This window comes from Pleurodeles waltl, chromosome 6 (genome assembly GCF_031143425.1).
Source record: "Pleurodeles waltl isolate 20211129_DDA chromosome 6, aPleWal1.hap1.20221129, whole genome shotgun sequence".
Taxonomy (NCBI): domain Eukaryota; kingdom Metazoa; phylum Chordata; class Amphibia; order Caudata; family Salamandridae; genus Pleurodeles; species Pleurodeles waltl.
The window spans coordinates 1,057,551,253-1,057,570,490 of record NC_090445.1 but is presented as its reverse complement, the minus strand read 5'-3'; the positions used below and the strand labels follow the sequence as shown (position 1 = coordinate 1,057,570,490).

At 43.0% G+C, this 19,238-nt stretch overlaps 1 protein-coding gene across 3 annotated transcripts in view; it reads right to left on the bottom strand.

The window, feature by feature from the left end:
* ESPN (espin) overlaps positions 1-19,238 on the bottom strand; it is a 917,745-nt gene that overhangs the window by 575,437 nt on the left and 323,070 nt on the right. For all 3 annotated transcript variants that reach the window (XM_069240012.1, XM_069240013.1, XM_069240014.1), the window contains exons 3-5: positions 9,307-9,493; positions 7,130-7,312; positions 2,460-2,591 (exon numbers count right to left, since the gene is read on the bottom strand). In XM_069240012.1, the coding sequence (XP_069096113.1) occupies positions 2,460-2,591; positions 7,130-7,312; positions 9,307-9,493 (502 nt within the window). The remainder of the gene's footprint in view (positions 1-2,459; positions 2,592-7,129; positions 7,313-9,306; positions 9,494-19,238) is intronic.

The following is a 19,238-nucleotide window of genomic DNA, read 5'->3' as shown; positions in this document are numbered from 1 at the left end:
ACTAATGCTAGAGTATGCATGTACATATCGCCTGTTCCCTTACATGAAACCTGTTGTCTCTGTAGGAAGTGTAGGTTGCCCTCAACTACAAATGAATGACCTAGGACCATACTGTGAGTCCAGAGGACTGGTATCCCGGTGTAGGATTGTAGTCCATCTGATGAGGAAGGCTCAAGTGTCGTGCACCTGGTTTCACAGCTGTGGGAACACAAGACCTGATTATACCGGCCGGTAATGCCAGCTGGTAAAATCACAAGAGGCTTTGGCTGCAACAGTAGCCAAGTCTCGTCCACTGGTCTCTAGCAATTTAGGGCCGCATTTATACTTTTTGGCGCACAACTGCGCCAACGCAGTTGTGCGTCAAAAAATTTAACGCTGGCTAACGCCATTCCAAAGCACCATGTGGGCGCCTTATTTATGGAATGACGGTAGCCGGCGGAGCTGCCTGGTGTGCGTAAAAAAAAATGACTTACACCAGGCAGCGCCGGCGTAGGGGAAAATGGAGCTTGGGCGCCCAAAAATGGGGCAAGTCAGGCTGAGGCAAAATTTTCGCCTCAACCCGATTAGCGCCATTTTTTTGGACTCCCAACCCCCATTGAAATGACTCCTGTCTTAGCAAAGACAGGAGTCATGCCCCCTTGCCCAATGGCCATGCCCAGGGGACTTATGTCCCCTGGGCATGGTCATTGGGCATAGTGGCATGTAGGGGGGCACAAATCAGGCCCCCCTATGCCACCCAAAAAAAAAAAAAAAATACTTACCTGAACTAACTTCAGTTCCCTGGAATGGGTCCCTCCATCCATGGGCGTCCTCCTGGGGTGGGCAAGGGTGGCAGGGGGTGTCCCTGGGGGCATGGGAGGGCACCTCTGGGCTCCATCCGAGCCCACAGGTCCCTTAATGCCTACCCTGACCAGGCATTAAAAAATTACGCAAAAGCGGCTGGACGTCATTTTTTTTTACCCTCCCACTCCCGGGCGTCATTTTTGCCCGGGAGTGTAAATACGGCGCACATGCCTCAGAGTCATTTTTTAGACGGGAACGCCTACCTTGCATATCATTAATGCAAGGAAGGTGTCCACGCAAAAAAATGACGCAAACTCCAAGATCTTTGGCGCTAGACGGGTCTAACGCCAAAGTATAAATATGGAGTTAGTTTTGCGTCGGATTTGCGTAAAAAAAAACGACGCAAATCCGGCGCAAACAGAGTATAAATAGGCCCTTTATTTCTTTGGGAGGGAAGGGGGAAGCATTGAATGCTCCACCTTGTGAGAACTATCGCTTCCATCCAGTCACAACCCTCCCTCTCCACAGTTGCCCAACATGAAAGCCCTGGCACACATGTACTACCTGCTGAGAGCACATGGTAAATGCATGTTAGACCACTTGGAATAAGGTATACACTGTGGAATTCTGAACAGTATTCTGCGTCCACACAGTTATTCCCCGGTCCAAGTGATTTAATTCATAATAAGTGGTTTTCAATGAGGAGATACTGGTCAATAACTGTAACACAGTCCACCGGGCATCTCCGCTTAGGATTCTGCCTAACCTTTAATCAAGGCCTTAGGCAAATTAACAGTGCTCTGAAATCTAACCAGGCTGGCTACTGTAATGCAGTGTAACTCAGCACCGCAAAAAATACAAAAGCTCCATCTCCAGACTTCCACCCTGTGCACAACACCACAGGGAAAAGCAGACTAAAATAACTCACCCTTGAAATACCTCCACTGGCTTCCTGTGGCACAAAGAGATATGCTTAAAGTTAATTTTACTGTGCATAATGGTTGCTGTAGCCAGGGCCAATCTACCTGTGGATCCTGGCCACACATTACAAGCTGGGCTAACACTTCAGGTCAGGCAGCAGTGGCGTAAAATAGCGATATCAGGGGATCATGAGGACACATGCACAAGAGTAACTTCAAAGTTCAGGTAAGTTTACTTTCCTGAAGAACCTCAACTACGGCCTCCAACAACTGCCAACGCCAAAACCCAGAGGCCCGTTCATCCCCTAACATTCTGTAAAGAATCCCAAGCCTCGAGGATTCTTGTACACCACAAGTGGGCTGATCGCCAAACGCAATTTCAGAAGAAAAAACACATTGGAAAAACACAGTGTTCCTATTTCTGAAATGCCTTGATCCCGACCATAGTACCCTCCTGCACTGCCAGGGCTCAAGAAGGTTTTGATAATGTTTGTCTTAATGGAGCCTTTCACCAATACACCGTCAGTGGCCTATCCTCTCCTTTAAGATACCTATGGACCACCCGACACAAGATTTCCCCTTGCCAAGGATCAACAGAGACAATCAATCGGGGGGAACCACTGCTCTGCCGGCGGCTATACGGTACTTACCATCCATGTGCACTTGACCTTTTCGCACTCCAAAATGACAAGTAGGCAAAATATGAATACATAAAAATTAGAAATAGGGCATTCTAAATAACAGTTAACGTTTTACCATGTTTTCCACAGTCCTGAGATATTTAGCACAGTGGGTGTGTCCATTATATTCTGCAAGGTCAGCTGCAGTGTAGCCATCGTGGTCACGGAATCCGAGTTTGACCCCATTGACAACAAGAATCTGGCAGCACTGAAGGGGACAAAAGAAAGAGACACTTAAGTAAATGTGCAACAAGAATCCGTGGATCATCTGAGGACATTGCCTAAGTTTATAGAATCCTAAAGAGGCCCTCCAACCACTGATGGACATGAAGCAACGGTGGGCACCACCCAAACCTACAACTAAACCAGCACATGAGAAACATACCAGCATACCTCATAAATAGCAAGTAACAGAAACAGTAAAAGGAAATAATGTGCACGGAGTTAGTGCACGGTCAGTATATAGTAAACATTTCAAATGGTCCTCACTCCACACAACAGCCCTTTCTGAAATGTCTGCATCCCAAAATCAAGGCTCAGACATAAGATATGTCAATGGGAACATGTAGAAAGGCAGACCCATGCTTCATTCTTAAAGGCACTAATTAATTGCTCAGACCAAATGCATGGTCTGAAAGCATGGTAACTTCCCTAGCTCAATATAAGCATTCCATAGACTGTAACAAATATGTGTTAGGATTTTTTGTGGATGTAAGATAAGGTAACTTGACAATACCAAGCCAATTCTTTTAATTTCACTTCTGTTCAGCAAGGATATCTCAGCAGTAGGGTCCATTTTAGCAACTGTATGACATTGAGGGCCATATTTATACTTTTCGACGCACAACTGCGCCAACGCAGTTGTGCGTCAAAAAAGTTAACGCCGGCTAACGCCATTCTGAAGCGCCATGCGGGCGCCGTATTTATTCAATGACGTTATCCGGCGTTAGCCGGCGGAGCTGCCTGGTGTGCGTGAAAAAAAATTACTTACACCAGGCAGCGCCGGCGTAGGGGAAAATGGAGCTTGGGCGTCAAAAAATGGGGCAAGTCAGGCTGAGGCAAAATTTTCGCCTCAACCCGATTAGCGCCATTTTTTTTGACTCCCAACCCCCATTGAAATGACTCCTGTCTTAGCAAAGTCAGGAGTCATGCCCCCTTGCCCAATGGCAATGCCCAGGGGACTTATGTCCCCTGGGCATGGTCATTGGGCATAGTGGCATGTAGGGGGGCACAAATCAGGCCCCCCTATGCCACAAAAAAATAAAATAAAAAAATACTTACCAGCACTTACCTTAATGTCCCAGGGGTGGGTCCCTCCATCCTTGGGCGTCCTCCTGGGGTGGGCAAGGGTGGCAGGGGGTGTCCCTGGGGGCATGGGTGTGCACCTCTGGGCTCCTTCCGAGCCCACAGGTCCCTTAACGCCTGCCCTGACCAAAAACGACGCAAAAGCGGCTGGACGTCATTTTTTTTGACCCGCCCACTCCCGGGCGTCATTTTTGCCCGGGAGTATAAATACGGCGCACATGCCTCGGAGTCATTTTTTAGACGGGAACGCCTACCTTGCATATCATTAACGCAAGGAAGGTGTCCACGCTAAAAAATGACGCAAACTCCATGAACTTTGGTGCTAGATGCGTCTAACGCCAAAGTATAAATATGGAGTTCGTTTTGCGTCGAATTTGCGTAAAAAAAAACGACGCAAATCTGGCGCAAACAGAGTATAAATATGGCCCTTATTGTTTTAATAAACATGCATATAGGTGAATCCCGCATCACTAACACATTTTTAACCGAACTTGCATGTTTACAACCTGGCCTGGTTCCAGATTGACCAAAAAATTCACAAAACATTTCCAGATTATGCCTGTTAATCAGCACTAGCTGCAACATAGCATACTTAATCCTGGAAAGATTTTCTGAATTATGTTTTCTTCTCTTTGTCAAAGGCATTTGCTCAATGTGTAACTGTATGCATTGTACAATTATGCATGGTGTAATGCCAACAACTTTAAGCAGAATTTCAACTTATTTCTGTTTTCGCCATGGAGAAATCCATTTCCCAGCCCTCAAATATTTTTGAGGTGTTTTCGTGCCCTTCCCACCCAGGAAAGGGATTTACTGCTACTGGTGACAGGAGTGATTATGTGACCATTTCAATGGGCCAAAGGAACTGAGAAGAGTTAAGAGGAGTCAGGGATTAGAGTAAAATTGTGGGTTCACAAATTTTCCAGAAAAACAAAGGTTTGAAACGTATGCGTTAAATACTCTACACTAGAGAGATTAATTCTAACTCATTGTTTTTAAAATATAGGAGAATTATTTTCCTAGTGAGAGAAGATCACTTGCACACCTGCATGGTTTTCGGGTCAGTCATTTTTTGACTAGAATCATTGTTTTCTTTTAGAGGAGTATTTGTTACATTGGGTCTGAAGTGACAGATTTTAATACACAGTTTTGTTAATAATTAAGCCTGTTGAAAACCCAATAGGATGCAAAAAAGCACACTCTTTTTTAAAACGGTCGAAACATCGACGATCTCAAATCCAGCCTGTATTAATGTATTTCAGGACATGGGCAATAGAAAGACTGATACACTCAGCCCATCCATGGTGAACCACATATTTGTAAATATTGAACGGGCACATTTGAAAAGGATTTGTGTAAAAGTGGTGCATTCTTTTCCTTCTGATGCACTGCACAAGCACTATTTTTCACGGATCACCTATGGAGCACCTATTTGTTGAAATTAATCCGTTGTCTGATTCATATAATTGTTTGATACTTCAGATTGAGATCCATTCTGTACCAATTAAATTCATTTCGATTTTAAGGTTTGTCACGTTTTCTTCATTCCAAATAATAAACTGAATTGTGAAGTTGAATTTGATACAAACACAACAGAACCAATTTTGATTTTATTGTACAAGATACCCAGGTCCTGAGGAATACAGGGTCACCCTATGGTTAGGTTATGCTAAGTATAAGTCAGACAGAATGAATGACCATATGGAATCCCACTCTGCCTCATCAGAGTGGGCAAGTGTGCCAGTGTCCGGTTTTCCCAACATCAGTCCCAATTTCGTCCAGGCAGTAATTCTGCCCAGTACAATGGCATGAGGAGAGGCACCCCCATTAAATTTTTTCCCGGAAGGGGAGCATCCAGAGCTCCCTTCTGTCAGAAATTAAATTTTCCTTCTCTTCCCCACTCTCCACAACCCCCGCCTTCCGCCCCATCCTCAGGAAGAAGCATATGTTTACCACCTGCTCAAAGCAGGTGGCAAATGTATGCATTAAACCCCATGGAATTAGGATTTATGTGTGAATTTGCAACTGGTAAACCCAGTACCGCGTGATAATTCACCATTCCCCGGGGCTTAATTTATGATTCAACGTACTGGTGTTGATTTGCCTCATCATAACAGTGAATCTAAATGCAAAGTTAGCACCTCGCCAATATCAATCAGGACCTAAGTGGTGAGGTGAATGGGGCATTCCTCTATAAGCATCAACTTGAGTAGCAGTCTAATGTCTCTACAGTAGCCAGTAACTCTAACAGTCTCACGTGATGTGATATTTGTAAAACTTGCATTGCCTTGGACAAGACTTGGACACAGGCACAAAAACCGACCTGATATCACGAACAAACAGTGCACTCCATATATTATTGTTCCTGATGTCACATTAGAGCTCAGAATCAGACTGCTAGCCCTGTTCTATCAAAGATGTCCAGACATATTTCCTGTTCTTGCCATAAGGTGATAGTGTTTTCTAAATGCCAATATGATGATACATGATGGTCGCTGGAAAGGCCTACTGCTTGGCAGTGAGCAGGCCAGCACTGTGAATCTTTTCAATAATCAAATCATGCCCTGCTTGAATGCTGCTGTTTCTACAGCCCCTGTGTTAATTAAGGGAAGAGACATTCACTGTAATAGCTGCATACAGTGTGATTCAGTCTTGAATGGACGCAGAGCCTTGATCAACTCCTTGCTCACAGGCAGTGATTGCACAGCTCTGCAGCCAGCGGGATATTCCACTGGGGAGGACAGCAGCCAGAAGGCCTGACCGAACATGGCAGCAGAACATTCAAGGTTTATTGAATGATTGTGTAGCCCTCCACCAGGCATATGCCGCGCAAGAGAAAGTTGGTATGTATTCCACACCCTTTGGTCTCACATCATTGCTAGGTGCGGGTATACATTTTCCACCACATGTCTTCTGTAGCCCTCTAAATCTCACACACAAACTTCAATCGTTCTCACAAAGGCCCAAAAACAACCCCAATCTACCAGACGTGCACAAAAAAATGAGATAGTCTCTTGCTTGATATCCCCGGAGAATGTTTGGGCGCCAAGACCGAAGTATTAGGGTTTCCACAAATACTACAGCACAGTACAACAGAAGAGGCCTTCAGGTATTACCCATCACCTTCACACACAAAACATTCATCCCACTCAAGAAACTGCAGCCAGTTCTTCTGATGGAACCAAGCCATCATTGTGTAATGTTGCAGGAAATAACTCTTCTTTTATCTGTCAACACATCACATGGTGATAGGTAGGTATGGCCAATGCAGCTTCAAAGAATAAAATATAACAAAAAGAGAATTCGTTTTCTCTATATCACCTCCAGGATATTGACTCCCAGCAAGAAGGACACTAGATGTGTCTAGTACAGTTACATATTGTGGCATAGACTGGCCTCTAATTTTGGTAAAATTGAACAAAAGGAAGACTATGGGTTTACCTCCAGCTCTCCATTCTCCGCAGCATCATGAAGAGGCGTTCCTCCCCAGTTGTCCGTGGTCATTTCTCCCCCATGAAGCAGCAACCAGCTCAAGACCTTGGCATGGCCTCGACTGGCAGCAAAATGCATGGCAGTGGCGCCATCATCATCCTGGTCTGAAAGACTGATGTCTGCTAAGTTCCGCTGTAGAATTCAAAAGATTTTAAAATTAAATGGAAATGCCAAATTTTGTATTTTCACTTAAAAAAAGCGTAAACCTTTGCCTAGTCAACGTGTACATTCTTCATAACTATCGATAGTGTACCATGAAGATACTGTTGATCGTCTCCTAGATGATGAATAAATCCCTACAAAGGTGCCTTTCAATTACACTGATGGCAATGGTCACTACCTGTAAGAGGCCATAACCACTCCACTCCTCACTCAACAAAAGGCAACTTATAGGATCACTGCCCCTTGGAAGCAATAACCACAACACTTTTCCGTTACAGAAAGACAACTCATAGGATCACTGCACTTCAGAGGCAACACCCACTCCTTTTCTCACCTTCAGAAAGACAACTCATATGATCACATTCTATTTGAGGAAATTCCCACTCCTCACTAACAGAACAACAACTCATATGATAACTTCCCCCTTGGAGGCAATAACCACCATACTTCTTACCTTCAGTAAGATAGTCAAAGGGGTATTACTGAGAAGAATGGGACTGAGTAATGCAGGGAAAGCACGTCTATTCTTGATGATGAAAATTAAAATCATTCTGTACCCTTTGCCTGCAACACTTTATAGTGGATCCAAGGATACTACTGTCCAAAGAATTCTCACACTGGTATCTCCCGGGCAACCAGGACAGTTCAGTACACTCCATGCGGATCAAGTAGACAGACTTCTAAATGGGATCCAAGATAGGGTCAATGAATGAGGTGCATCCTCACCAAATATGCAATAACATCTGCCTGCATGGTACACATGAAGTGGGCAATAGATGAATCTCATCACTTTCTTAAGGCCATCTACCCCCTCATACCTTTAAGCATGGCTGAGCAAGAATTGATATCAAGCCCAGCAACTTAACGACTTTTAGAAATAATGTATTTTGTGGTGCATATACGAGTACAGCCGACAAGGAAGATAATGCCATTTATCCTTTCCTCTGTGGTTCATACGATGTGTTGCTTTACTGGGACTGACTAAATGCAGAGTGGTAGAGTACAGACACGAAATTTAAGGACTGCAAAGGAATAAAACTGACAAGATACAGATATATAAACCTTACGCTGACTGCTATTGCAACTATGGGTGGGAAACATAACCTTTTTTTAATCCGTGATAGGCGTTTCCAATAGTTTTTCATCGCCTACTACTGACTGAAAAAAGGAAGGAATGGAGGTGAAATGACCTGCAAAACAAGAATTTATCAATTTGCATATCAAGAAAAGCATGGAATATGAATTCTTGTGCCACCTAGGATTGTCACTGGCCAAATAACGTAATTACATTAATTAATTCAATGACTGGTGTTCAAAACAGCTTTCTCAGCAGGGGAGCTTGTGTGTGGTGCCTGCGTGTACCTGCCTGTAATGACAATTAATTCCATCGTTCTTTGTGTTAGTCAATCTTGCACTGCAACTGCAAGTGGTGTACCTGCTCTGTGAGTAAGGGAAGTGTGCTTTGCTTGCAATAAGAAGTGCTGTGGTGTTAGCATAAGGTAGAACAATGTATTTCAATACATACATTTGATGTTCCCCTAGTATAGTGACTATATTATAGCGCCTAAATATCAAGGACCGGAACAAATATTGTGAAAATCGGTATGCATAGGTAAGTATAGGTTTACTATGCTTAACTTCACACATGTGTACCTAGACAATATATCTAACTTCAAGGTGCTTAGGTTTGAAAATAGTAAATCTATATTTACCTATATGTACGTACCTTCACATAATTTTATTGATTGATATTTACACTTAAATATTTTGGCCCCATGATAGTTTTGTTCTCGTTATTCTGATTTACAACAATTTATTCACCAGTCACTGGTATCCACTCAGATCTGAGATTTGATGATCCAGTCTGCTTGTCATGGATATCTTAGTATGCTGAGGATGAGTTGAACACGCCTGTTGAACTGTGAAATACCAAATGAAATCAAGATGAAGAATGTTAAACTTACCAGCCAGACTATGACTGTGTTGTGACCCATCTGTGCAGCTGCATGTAAGGGGGTCATCCCATCATGAGCTCGTATGTGGGGATCAGCCCCACAATCCTTCACCAAATACTGTATGATTTCCAAGTGTCCCTCCTGGCAGGCGAGGTAGAGGCATGTGGCACCGTTCTTTGTCTGGGCATTGATAGCACTGCAATTGAAAAGGGTGAGGAATGAATGACTTAGAGAAACCACTACATACACTTTCACGCATGGCAGGATGGAAGCATTGGTCAATTCCTATGCTCGCCAAACCTGAAGATATTGCAATGTACTTAACTGTCCTTGTTTTCATACCCTTAGCAATTGTATAATTGGCAAGTTTGTAATAATAACACATAAATTGTTATATAAAAGGCCTTCTCATGATTTGTCTATCCCTTTAGCAAAATCTTTGATGTAAGCGTTGCAGCAAGAGAGGGCAAAATAGTATAATTGATTGTAAAATATGCATTTCATACTTAGGTAAAAATGATTTGGTTTCATTTATACTTTGTGGCATCGCAAGCTCAGTAGTCTAATAAACTTAACTAGATTATAGGTAAGAGAAGGTTGGGGAATCTTTCCTAAGACATCTGTTAGGTTGTCCTCTAACCAAGGGCTGATTGCATCTCAAGGATATACAAGGGAAGTCTAAGAGACCGGTCTTTCTCCTATTTGGGAGCACAAAAATGGAATTCACTTCCGAAAGCACTCAGAGAATTAGAATTGGAGGTCATTTAAGTCTGTGCTAAAAACACTTTTGTTTAGGGAATGTTAAAGTTAGGACCTTCAATTGCTCTACTGGTTCCAGCACCAGGACGCAACTTAGGAAGCAGTTGTGCACTTTGAGGCCCTGATTTATACTTTTTGGGACACAATTACACTAACGAAGTTTTGCACCAAAAAGTTTAGCACCGGCTTGCACCATTTCTGTGCACCAGTCAGGCACCATATTTATGGAATGGTGCATGCCGGTGCAAAGGGTAGGCTAGTGAAAAAAACATGACTTTAGTTGGGTGGGGCTGGCGGTATAGAAGAAGGGGGTTTTGCACCAAAAAATGACGTTAGGCAGGTTAGAGTAAAAAAACATGACTCTAACCTGCCTAGAGTCATCTTCTGACACACAACGATCCATACCACATGATTCTTGTCTTTTCTAAGACAGGAGTCAGGCCCACCACCACAATGGCCAGCATGAGCATGGTCATTGCACCATGTGCCATGTATGGGGGCCCATTTCAGGGCCCCTATGGCACTTTCAAAAATCAAATAAAATACTTACCTGTACTTACCTGGGATGGGGTCCCCCATCCTCCGCTGTCCCTCTGGTGTGGGTGGGGGATGTCCCTAGGGCCTGGGGAGGGCACCTATGGGCTTATTCCATGGTGTTCCACCATGGAAATAGGCCCACAGGTCCCCTAACGCTTGCCCTTACCCAGGCAAGCAAGCAAGCTTTGCACCATTTTTTGACCCCTCCGCCCTAACGTGCACCATTTTTGCACGGGCGTATAAATATGGCGTTACAGCCACAGAGTCATTTTTTGCACGCGAACGCCTACCTTGCATCTCATTAACGCAAGGTAGGTTTCCACGTCCAAAAAATGACTTTAAATCTATAAATTTGGCGCAAGACGGGTCTAGTGACAACATATAAATATGGAGTTAGTTTTGCACCGAATTAGAGTTAAAAAAATGATGTTAATTCGGTGGAAACAGAGTAAAAATATGCCCCTAAGTGTGTTTTTCGTTAATTCATGAAGCTCTTGGAAACTCACACATTTTAGCCTAGATGTACTAGATTTGCAACGTCACAAAGAGATGCAAAGCGATACAAAGTACCTTATTTGTATTTACTTTCTAGGGTAAAAGGTATTTTGTTCTGCAAAGGTGCTGTTGGTTTGCGTGAAGGGGGCATTACTAGGGTATTACTTGGGTGGATCAGTGCAATCACTCACAGTTTTTGAAGCAAAGCCCGATCTGCTAAAGTATTGAGACCAGGCTTTGCGTCATAAACTAGCGACTCCTTAAAGCATGTGCAAACATGGTGAAATACTTCCATTTCTAAAACAAAACCTTCACTTAGCATGTTGTGCTGAAATGCACATCCCACATCCATTATGTAGGATCACTCGAATATGTTTGGTCATAGGAATTTGTTCTGGGAGGGTAGGCTTCCAGTGCAAACCCTAGGCCACAAAGCGCACACCCACCTCAGCACCATGGTGTGAGAATACCCGTCGCCCAAGTCAGCCTATTCAGAGTACCAGCACAGAGGATGACAGCAGCAACAGGCCAATTTTATTACAAGACAGGAGGCTCATATTATGCTGTCTTTTCTCGCTTAAATTTTTATAGCAGCCAAGAAAAACTACATTTCCCAAGAAAAAAATGATAAAACTACAAGTGACATCACAATGGGAACAGCCAATGGGATGTTGAGTACAAGTATTAATTTATTGACTGCGAACAACAGGTCCTCTTTTCTTGCTGCTCGCAGTCAAGATAAGTACTCTCACTGTTTTTTAATTCATATAATTGATATTTGCTATGTGTTTATGTTCTTTATAATGTTTATCTGACCTTTATTGTTTGGGAACTAGGCGCCTCGATTCATTCCTCTCGCGCGCTCGTTTCCCTGTGACAGCCCGTCTCCTAACAGTCGTCATTCTGCCATTGGAGACACGCTGGGTGGTCATTTTCTTTGTGCCTGTCAGCGTGTTCAGCATTTCCTCAGCCTTTCAGGACGCTTTTCGCTCCGCTTCCATTTCTGCAACGCAGAGTTTTTCCATTCCCTTCCTGACCGGGGAGTGGTTATCACTGGGTCACAGCCTCCTCCTTACTGCGGTAGGACTCGGTTGGTTTATTTACATTCCCCCCCATTGGCCACTCCCCTTTCTTTCATTTTAACTTTTAACCCCTTTTTTTGCTGGTTTAAAGTTGGTGTGACAGCTTAAACAGTCTTTTTTCATACAAATTGACTGTTTTCCTCTTCTCAACACGTCTGAGGAAGAAGAGTCTCAAGTTTTTAAGGAAAATTTAAAGCCTTTCATTAAAGACCCTGTTCAGCAGGCTGTATCTGTTTATATGTTCGATATTTCTACGAATTTGGAAGCTTCTTCAACTAAAATGATCTCTGATAATGATGTGCCTTCTGCGAAAGGCAAGAAACGTGCAGCCACCCTACCTGGGTCTTCTAAAGGCATTTTTGTTTCATTTGGTCCTCCCACCCGAGAGGTTTATAACTCGGGACTCCTCTCCTCCCCCCTCCACTTTGTACAGTTAAGAGACACTGATGATGATGATGACTCTTGTAGTCACACCGATGATTTGGACGGATCTATGGATACTTATGTTTATGGGCCTCCAGAGAAAAGGCAGAAACTTTCTCCTCATGACGGTGGTGTCGCTCACCCTGTGTCTCAGATGTTAGTGGACCATTCTGGGGAACCTATGTTCGACTCTTCTTTTATGGTACACCCTAATTCTAAGGAATGGTTTCCTGCTGACCATGTCGCAGATTATGTTTCTTTTTATTTATGTCATTCAATGGACAAGGTAACCAGAAATAAATTAAGGTCTGAGTGTCCCTGTCCTTCATTACCTAACAGCGTTACTGCTACCCCTGTTATTGACCCCAACATGCTAATTTTTTTTACAAAATTCAGCAAAGACCCTAAAAAGGGTGTGGATAGAGCTTGGTTTAGTTACCAAGATAAATTGTTGGATTTGATGGGTCCTCTCACTAGAATTTGTTATTTGGCAGAAGAGGCCAAAATGGATCAGTCATCAATAGACCCTGTAGTGCTTTCCAATTGGGCCCAACAGGCTATTTGTATGCTTGGTAATTCAAATACTCAGTTGTCTACTGAGAGAAGAAAAAGTCTCCTATTGAAGATTGACCCGAAGCATGGTCTCTGGCCTCCAAAGAGGAGGGGCCCTTGGCCAAAGGTTTATTATTCTGAGATTCTTTTATCAAGGAGTTCAGCAAGTATGTCTCTACCTTTGCCACTCTGGATAAGGCCCATCTTTCCCTAAAGATGATTTTTTCACCGCAGGTTTTCTCCAGGGCCGGCAAAGGCAGGAGTCGCTTTGCAAGCCGTTCCCTCAGGGGTCAATATCCCAGCAGAGACTCCTACAACCAGCAGAACCAGCCTGATACCTACTCAGGATACAAGCCGCATTTCTACCCCCGCTGCTCAAGAGGGTACCGGAGCAGAGGTTATTCCAACAAGGGAGAACAATTTTCCCGTGAGTTTTTTCAATTCTGGCCTACCTCCAGTAGGAAGTAGACTGGACTTGTTTGTGAAGTCATGGTTACTTCTCACGTCAGATCCTTGGGTGATTCAGTCTATTCAGGGTTACCTCCTAGAGTTTTATCAGCACCCAATTCAGTCCCGTTTCCCTCTTCCCCTTGTTTTTTCTCAGGATCAACACCAACTCCTCCACAGCGAGATTCAGTCCTTCCTCTCCAAACAGGCTATAGAGCCAGTCCAGTTCGATTCTTCGGGTTTTCTCAGCACCATTTTCTTGGTACAAAAGAAAAACCAGAAGTTTTGGCTCGTTCTCAACCTCAAGAACTTCAACAACTGTGTGGTTTATCGTCATTTCAGGATGGAGAGTATTCTCCATCTCAGAGATATTTTCCTACAAAACGATTGGTTGGTCAGATTGGATCTTCAAGATGTTTATCTTACCGTACCAATTCATCCTTCTCACAGGAAATATATCCAATTTCATTTGGAAGATTCTTTTTATCAGTACAAAGTCCTCCTTTTCGGCCTCTCCTCAGCCCCTTGGTGTTTCACCAAAATTCTCAAGCCAATAGCAGCCTTTCTCCGATCTCACGGAGTACATTTGATCCTCTATCTAGACAACTTTCTCCTTATGGCACAGGACAGAGATCTTCTTTTCTCCCAGTTACATCTTTGTCAAAATCTTCTCCTCAAGCTATGATTTCTCATCAATTTTCAAAAATCTGCCATCGTTCCAGTTTAAAAGCTGGAGTTTCTAGGTTTTCTCATAGATACTACTCTTTCTATTCTCAACTTCCCCGACACAAGGTCTCTCTGATAAAGAAATAAATTTGTCAATCCTTGTCTCTTCCTCACATCTCTCTCAGAACTCTAGCTCGCCTGGTAGGCCTTCTTTCTTCCTCAATTCAGGCAATCTTTCCAGGCCCTCTGCATTATCGCGCCCTCCAACGTTTGAAGATTCAACATCTTCACAAGGGTCTTGCTTATTCTGATCCAATTTCTCTGGATCCTGAGTCCAGAGAGGAACTCCTTTGGTGGCTAACTCACTTAGACCTGGAACGGGAGAACTATTTTCTCTGCCGCCCCAGATCTTGTATTAGAATCCAATGCAAGTCGGACTGGTTGGGGTGCATGGTGTGGTCGGTTCTCGACTGGAGGCGCATGGTCTCGGAAGGAGTCCTTCTTGCACATAAACAGTTTAAAGATGCTTGCAGGTTCCTTTGCCATCCGCTCCTTTATCAAAGAAAGGGTAAGTTGCACCATTCTTCTCAGGATGGACAATCTAACTGCTGTCAGGTATATCAACCATCTAGGAGGCACCAGGTCCAAGATTTTATCAACCCTGGCAAAGCATCTTTGGGAATATTGTATGCCTCGGAACATTTCTGTCAAGGCAGTTTACCTACCAGGAAGTTTGAATACAGTGGCAGACTGGTACTCCAGGCATCTTTAGGACTCCAGCGATTGGCAACTGCACCCTTCAGTGTTCAATCGCCTTATTTCCATCTTCGGCAGCATGTCCATAGACCTTTTTGCCTCTCGTCTCAATTCCCACCTTCCTTCATTTTTCAGTTGGAGACCGGATCCACAAGCCCTGGCCACAGATGCTTTTCTTCAAGTCTGGCCACTATCTCTTCTCTATGCTTTTCCTCCTTTCCTTCTAATTCCCTGGGTCTTTGTTCATGCATGCAGGCAACAGTCTACACTGGTTCTTATAACACCCTTTTGGCAAGCGCAACCTTGGTACCCAACTCTTTTGGAATTGGCAACCGACTGTCCGGTCTGGCTTTCTCATTTCCCCAACTTATTGCTGGATCCCCGAGGTCGACAGCACCACATGGTCCTCGACAACTCCCTGTTTCTCATTGCTCAGAGGATTTCAGGTCATCCTGGAGAACCCCAGGAATTTTGGCGGAGGCTCTCAGACTCATCCAACAATCTAGAGCCCCTGGTACCACAAGAGCCTATAAATCTACATGGGCCACTTGGTGCAGCTGGTGTATGGACAGGAATTCAGATCCCTTTTCAGCTGATGTAGTGTTGGCTGTGAATTTCTTTGCTTCTCTAGCTTCGCAGGGTAAAGCTTACCGCACTATTAATACTTACAGATCAGCCATTTCAGCTGAACATTACGGAGTCAATGGCAGACCGGTTGGTGAGCATCGTCTCATTTGTCAACTTTTAAAGGGAGTAGGATTTGTTATTCCTCCATCTCCTAAGTATAACATAATGTGGGATGTTAGTTTGATGTTAACATTTTTCATTGCCTGGCCAAAGAATGCATTCCTTTCTCTTAAGCAACTTTCTGCGAAATTGACTGTGCTATTATGTTTGATTTCATTAAAGCGCGTTTCAGATGTTAAAGCTTTGGATGTTACCTCCTTTTTCTTCTCCCCTTTGGGTGTTTCTTTTCAGGTTCGAAGACGCACTAAAACCAAATGGATCATGTCCTTGGTGAGGATTAATGTACAATCCTTTGGAGCCCATTCTGCCAGAGGGGCTATGACCTCGCGGGCTTTCTGTGCTGGGGCCTCTTTACAGGATATTCTCAAGTCTTCAGATTGGTCTAAAGAAAACACGTTTAGAACTTTTTATTGCAAACCAATTGCACATGTTTCTGATTCTGTTGTTTCTATGCTTTGAACATGCATAATATGAGCCTCCGGTCTTGTAATAAAATTGAGATTTTCCTAGCCTTGGTGTCAGAAAGGCTAGATTTTATTAAAGACACGGAGGCGAGTATAATCCCACCAATTAATTATCCCTTTCCTGTTTCTTCTGGTTCAGTTCCAACCCTCTCTCCGGCGTTGGTTCCTCCTAATCCACATGGTTTTCTTCCATCTGAACAAGTATCTGTCGTCAAGGCATCTTCTTCCTGGAGTCGTTCCTATTCTCTCTAGTTTCAAGACTGTTTTATGGACCTTTTCACTATGTTGACTATATTTTATGATGTTTTGCTTGTTACTTATTCACCTTTTTAGTCTGCATCAAGAAAAGAGGACTTGTTGTTCGAAGTCAATAAATTAGTACTTGTACTCGACATCCCATTGGCTGTTCCCATTGCGATGTCACTTGTAGTTTTATCTCTTTTTTCTTGGGAAATGTAGTTTTTCTTCGCTGCTATAAAAATTAAAGCGAGAAAAGATTGCATAATACTCGCCTCCGTGTCTTTAATAAAATCTAGCCTTTCTGACACCAGGGCTAGGAAAATCTAAATCTTAGTGCATATGGCTCTGCTTTGTATTTTCCTTCTTGCACATCGCAGGACAGAGATCATTGTTTCTGCGCTGCATTGTGTGAAAAATTACTAAAGTTCCCCTTTCTTTTAATAGCAATAATTACACGTTTTCACACCCTTTTATGGTAATAGTTTGCTCTAAATGTTCCTGTAATCTTCTATGGAGTGTCAATAGTCCATTAAATACTGGGAATACGTGATCCAAAAAAGCCAAAATGTTTATTGCCCATGATTAAACTCTTATATAATTATGATAATTGTGTAAGATAAAGTGGGCTCCACCAGTATAAACTACAGTAAGCCAAATTACGGTTTCATTTTTATAAAGAATTGCCAATTTCTATGAAAATAAATGACGTACGTATTTAAAAAAATAGTTATTATTCTAAGTAGTTCGCACTTATTTATTTTACACTGATTCTTATTTTTGAATAAATTCATGATTTTGGAAACGAACAACGCATCCATGTGAAGATCCACTTTCTAAGGGCATAATTGTACACATATGATTATTTGAGGTGCGCAAAAATACCCCCACTTGTGAAAATGTATCCATGGTTTATATTCATTCAGAAAATGTGTTCATAAATATTTTTGCTCACACACAATATTATACCAGCACCCAGAGCTCTCTCAGAGATCCATCTGTGAGCAGCTCATTCAGTCCAGGTTTATTTCTTTGCACTTTAGGATTTGCAGTTGTGTTTATCCCATTATAAAAACAGGACTATATGTTTCAGAATGCAAAAGAAACACCTGAACTGGAAGTACTCCTCATCCACAGATCTAAGAAAACGAGAGCTGTGCAAGGCATGTAATGTTGAATTTCAGCAAAGCTGGTCGAGGGCATTCCAGAGTGGAAATACCCTTTCTCACTTGTTTGTTTGTGGTCACTCACTTTCACTTGCCAGGGATATTCCCAAGTTGGATGAGGCCGAGATGTACTGCTATTTATGCCTTTCAGAATACTTGTCTAACATTTTTAGTTCTTATTTGACAGCTGTCCCCAGACCTTATGTGATCAACTCATAAAAGAGTTTTATGGAGTACTTCAAAGATGTATTTTGGCTCTGCCCACATGTGGGTGGACAGAGGTACATATTTTGATTGGGCATAAGCTATGTGTTTGCACAGAAAATAGGGCTTCCCGTCCATGCAGCAGTGATTATTTTGTTGAATTAGCCAGCTGCCGGAGCCAGCAACAGTATGCCTGCCTAGAGAAGGTTCACTAAAGCACATACTACATCACGTTTAAATGCAAAGGAGATTGACCTCCTTTCAGGGGTACACACGTGGCACAGTAATGTTTTTACAGTGTCTTAGATGGGTAGCTAATTTACTGTATTTGCTTTTCTCTGGCAGCAGCACAGATGTGAGAAAGACAGTTCTGAGGAATGTTTGTTGTTAACAGTCCAAGCACGCCTTCTCCTTTTTCAATAACTAACTTTAGACTTTAGAGTGCAGTTGTGTGAGAACATTATGGGATGGCCAGGGCAACACCAATCCGCATGTGATGAGTGGCATTGAGGGATGGGTTTAGGCTCAGATCCCACCCACATGTGGGCTCCTGGGAGTATAGTATTTGATAGTGCCAGAGTTGTATGCTTCCACTGAAACAAGTGCTTGTGTTGCATGTTGTAGCTTATGGCAAAGCTTACATTCTGTACAGCAGGACAGGGTTGGATTTGGTGATGAGCAAATTATCATGGCTAACGTTTTTTTTTCTTTTTATTTAAAATATTATGATAAAGACTGTAGGTCTAACATAAATTTTTGTGAAAAGCATGTTAACATCAATCAATTTGATTGTATGTTGATATTACTCTCTAGGAAAGCTTCCAGAGAATGATTTTGGAGTTTACTAGTGAATATTGAAAATATGAATCTCGTGATACATTAATATCATTGAAAAAATAATAGTATAAATTCACCATTCTTAGTAGGGGTGTGCAGAACTCACAGAGTTTTAGTCTGCAAAATTAAGCAGAGTTACATAAAAACTCTGCAAGATTCTGCAGAGTTCTGCAAGCAAGCAGAATCCGGCACATCATGCTGCTCATACTTTTTAGGATAATCTTCTGTGCTGTAAAATCCATTCGAACAGCACCACGCAGGAAATCAGACTGCACTGCATCTTTCTGCCACTCGAGTAGATTTTTTTACTGAAGTAGCAGCTTTCTCAACACGAACAGTCGTGACCTGCAACGACCGCCTGTGTTGAGAAATGTCGCTGGGAGGCATTCTTGCACCTGAAAATCACACCAGGGGACACAAATTCTTGCTCGCCAACTTACAGTTAGTAAGCCACACATGAGAAAAAACTACACCATGCAGCGGTTGGTGTAGTTTTGCATGAACTCCGGGCAGAGTGGGTGGAACACCGTGAACTCTGCCGGCGAAGTGGAATTTTTTTCCCACCTCTA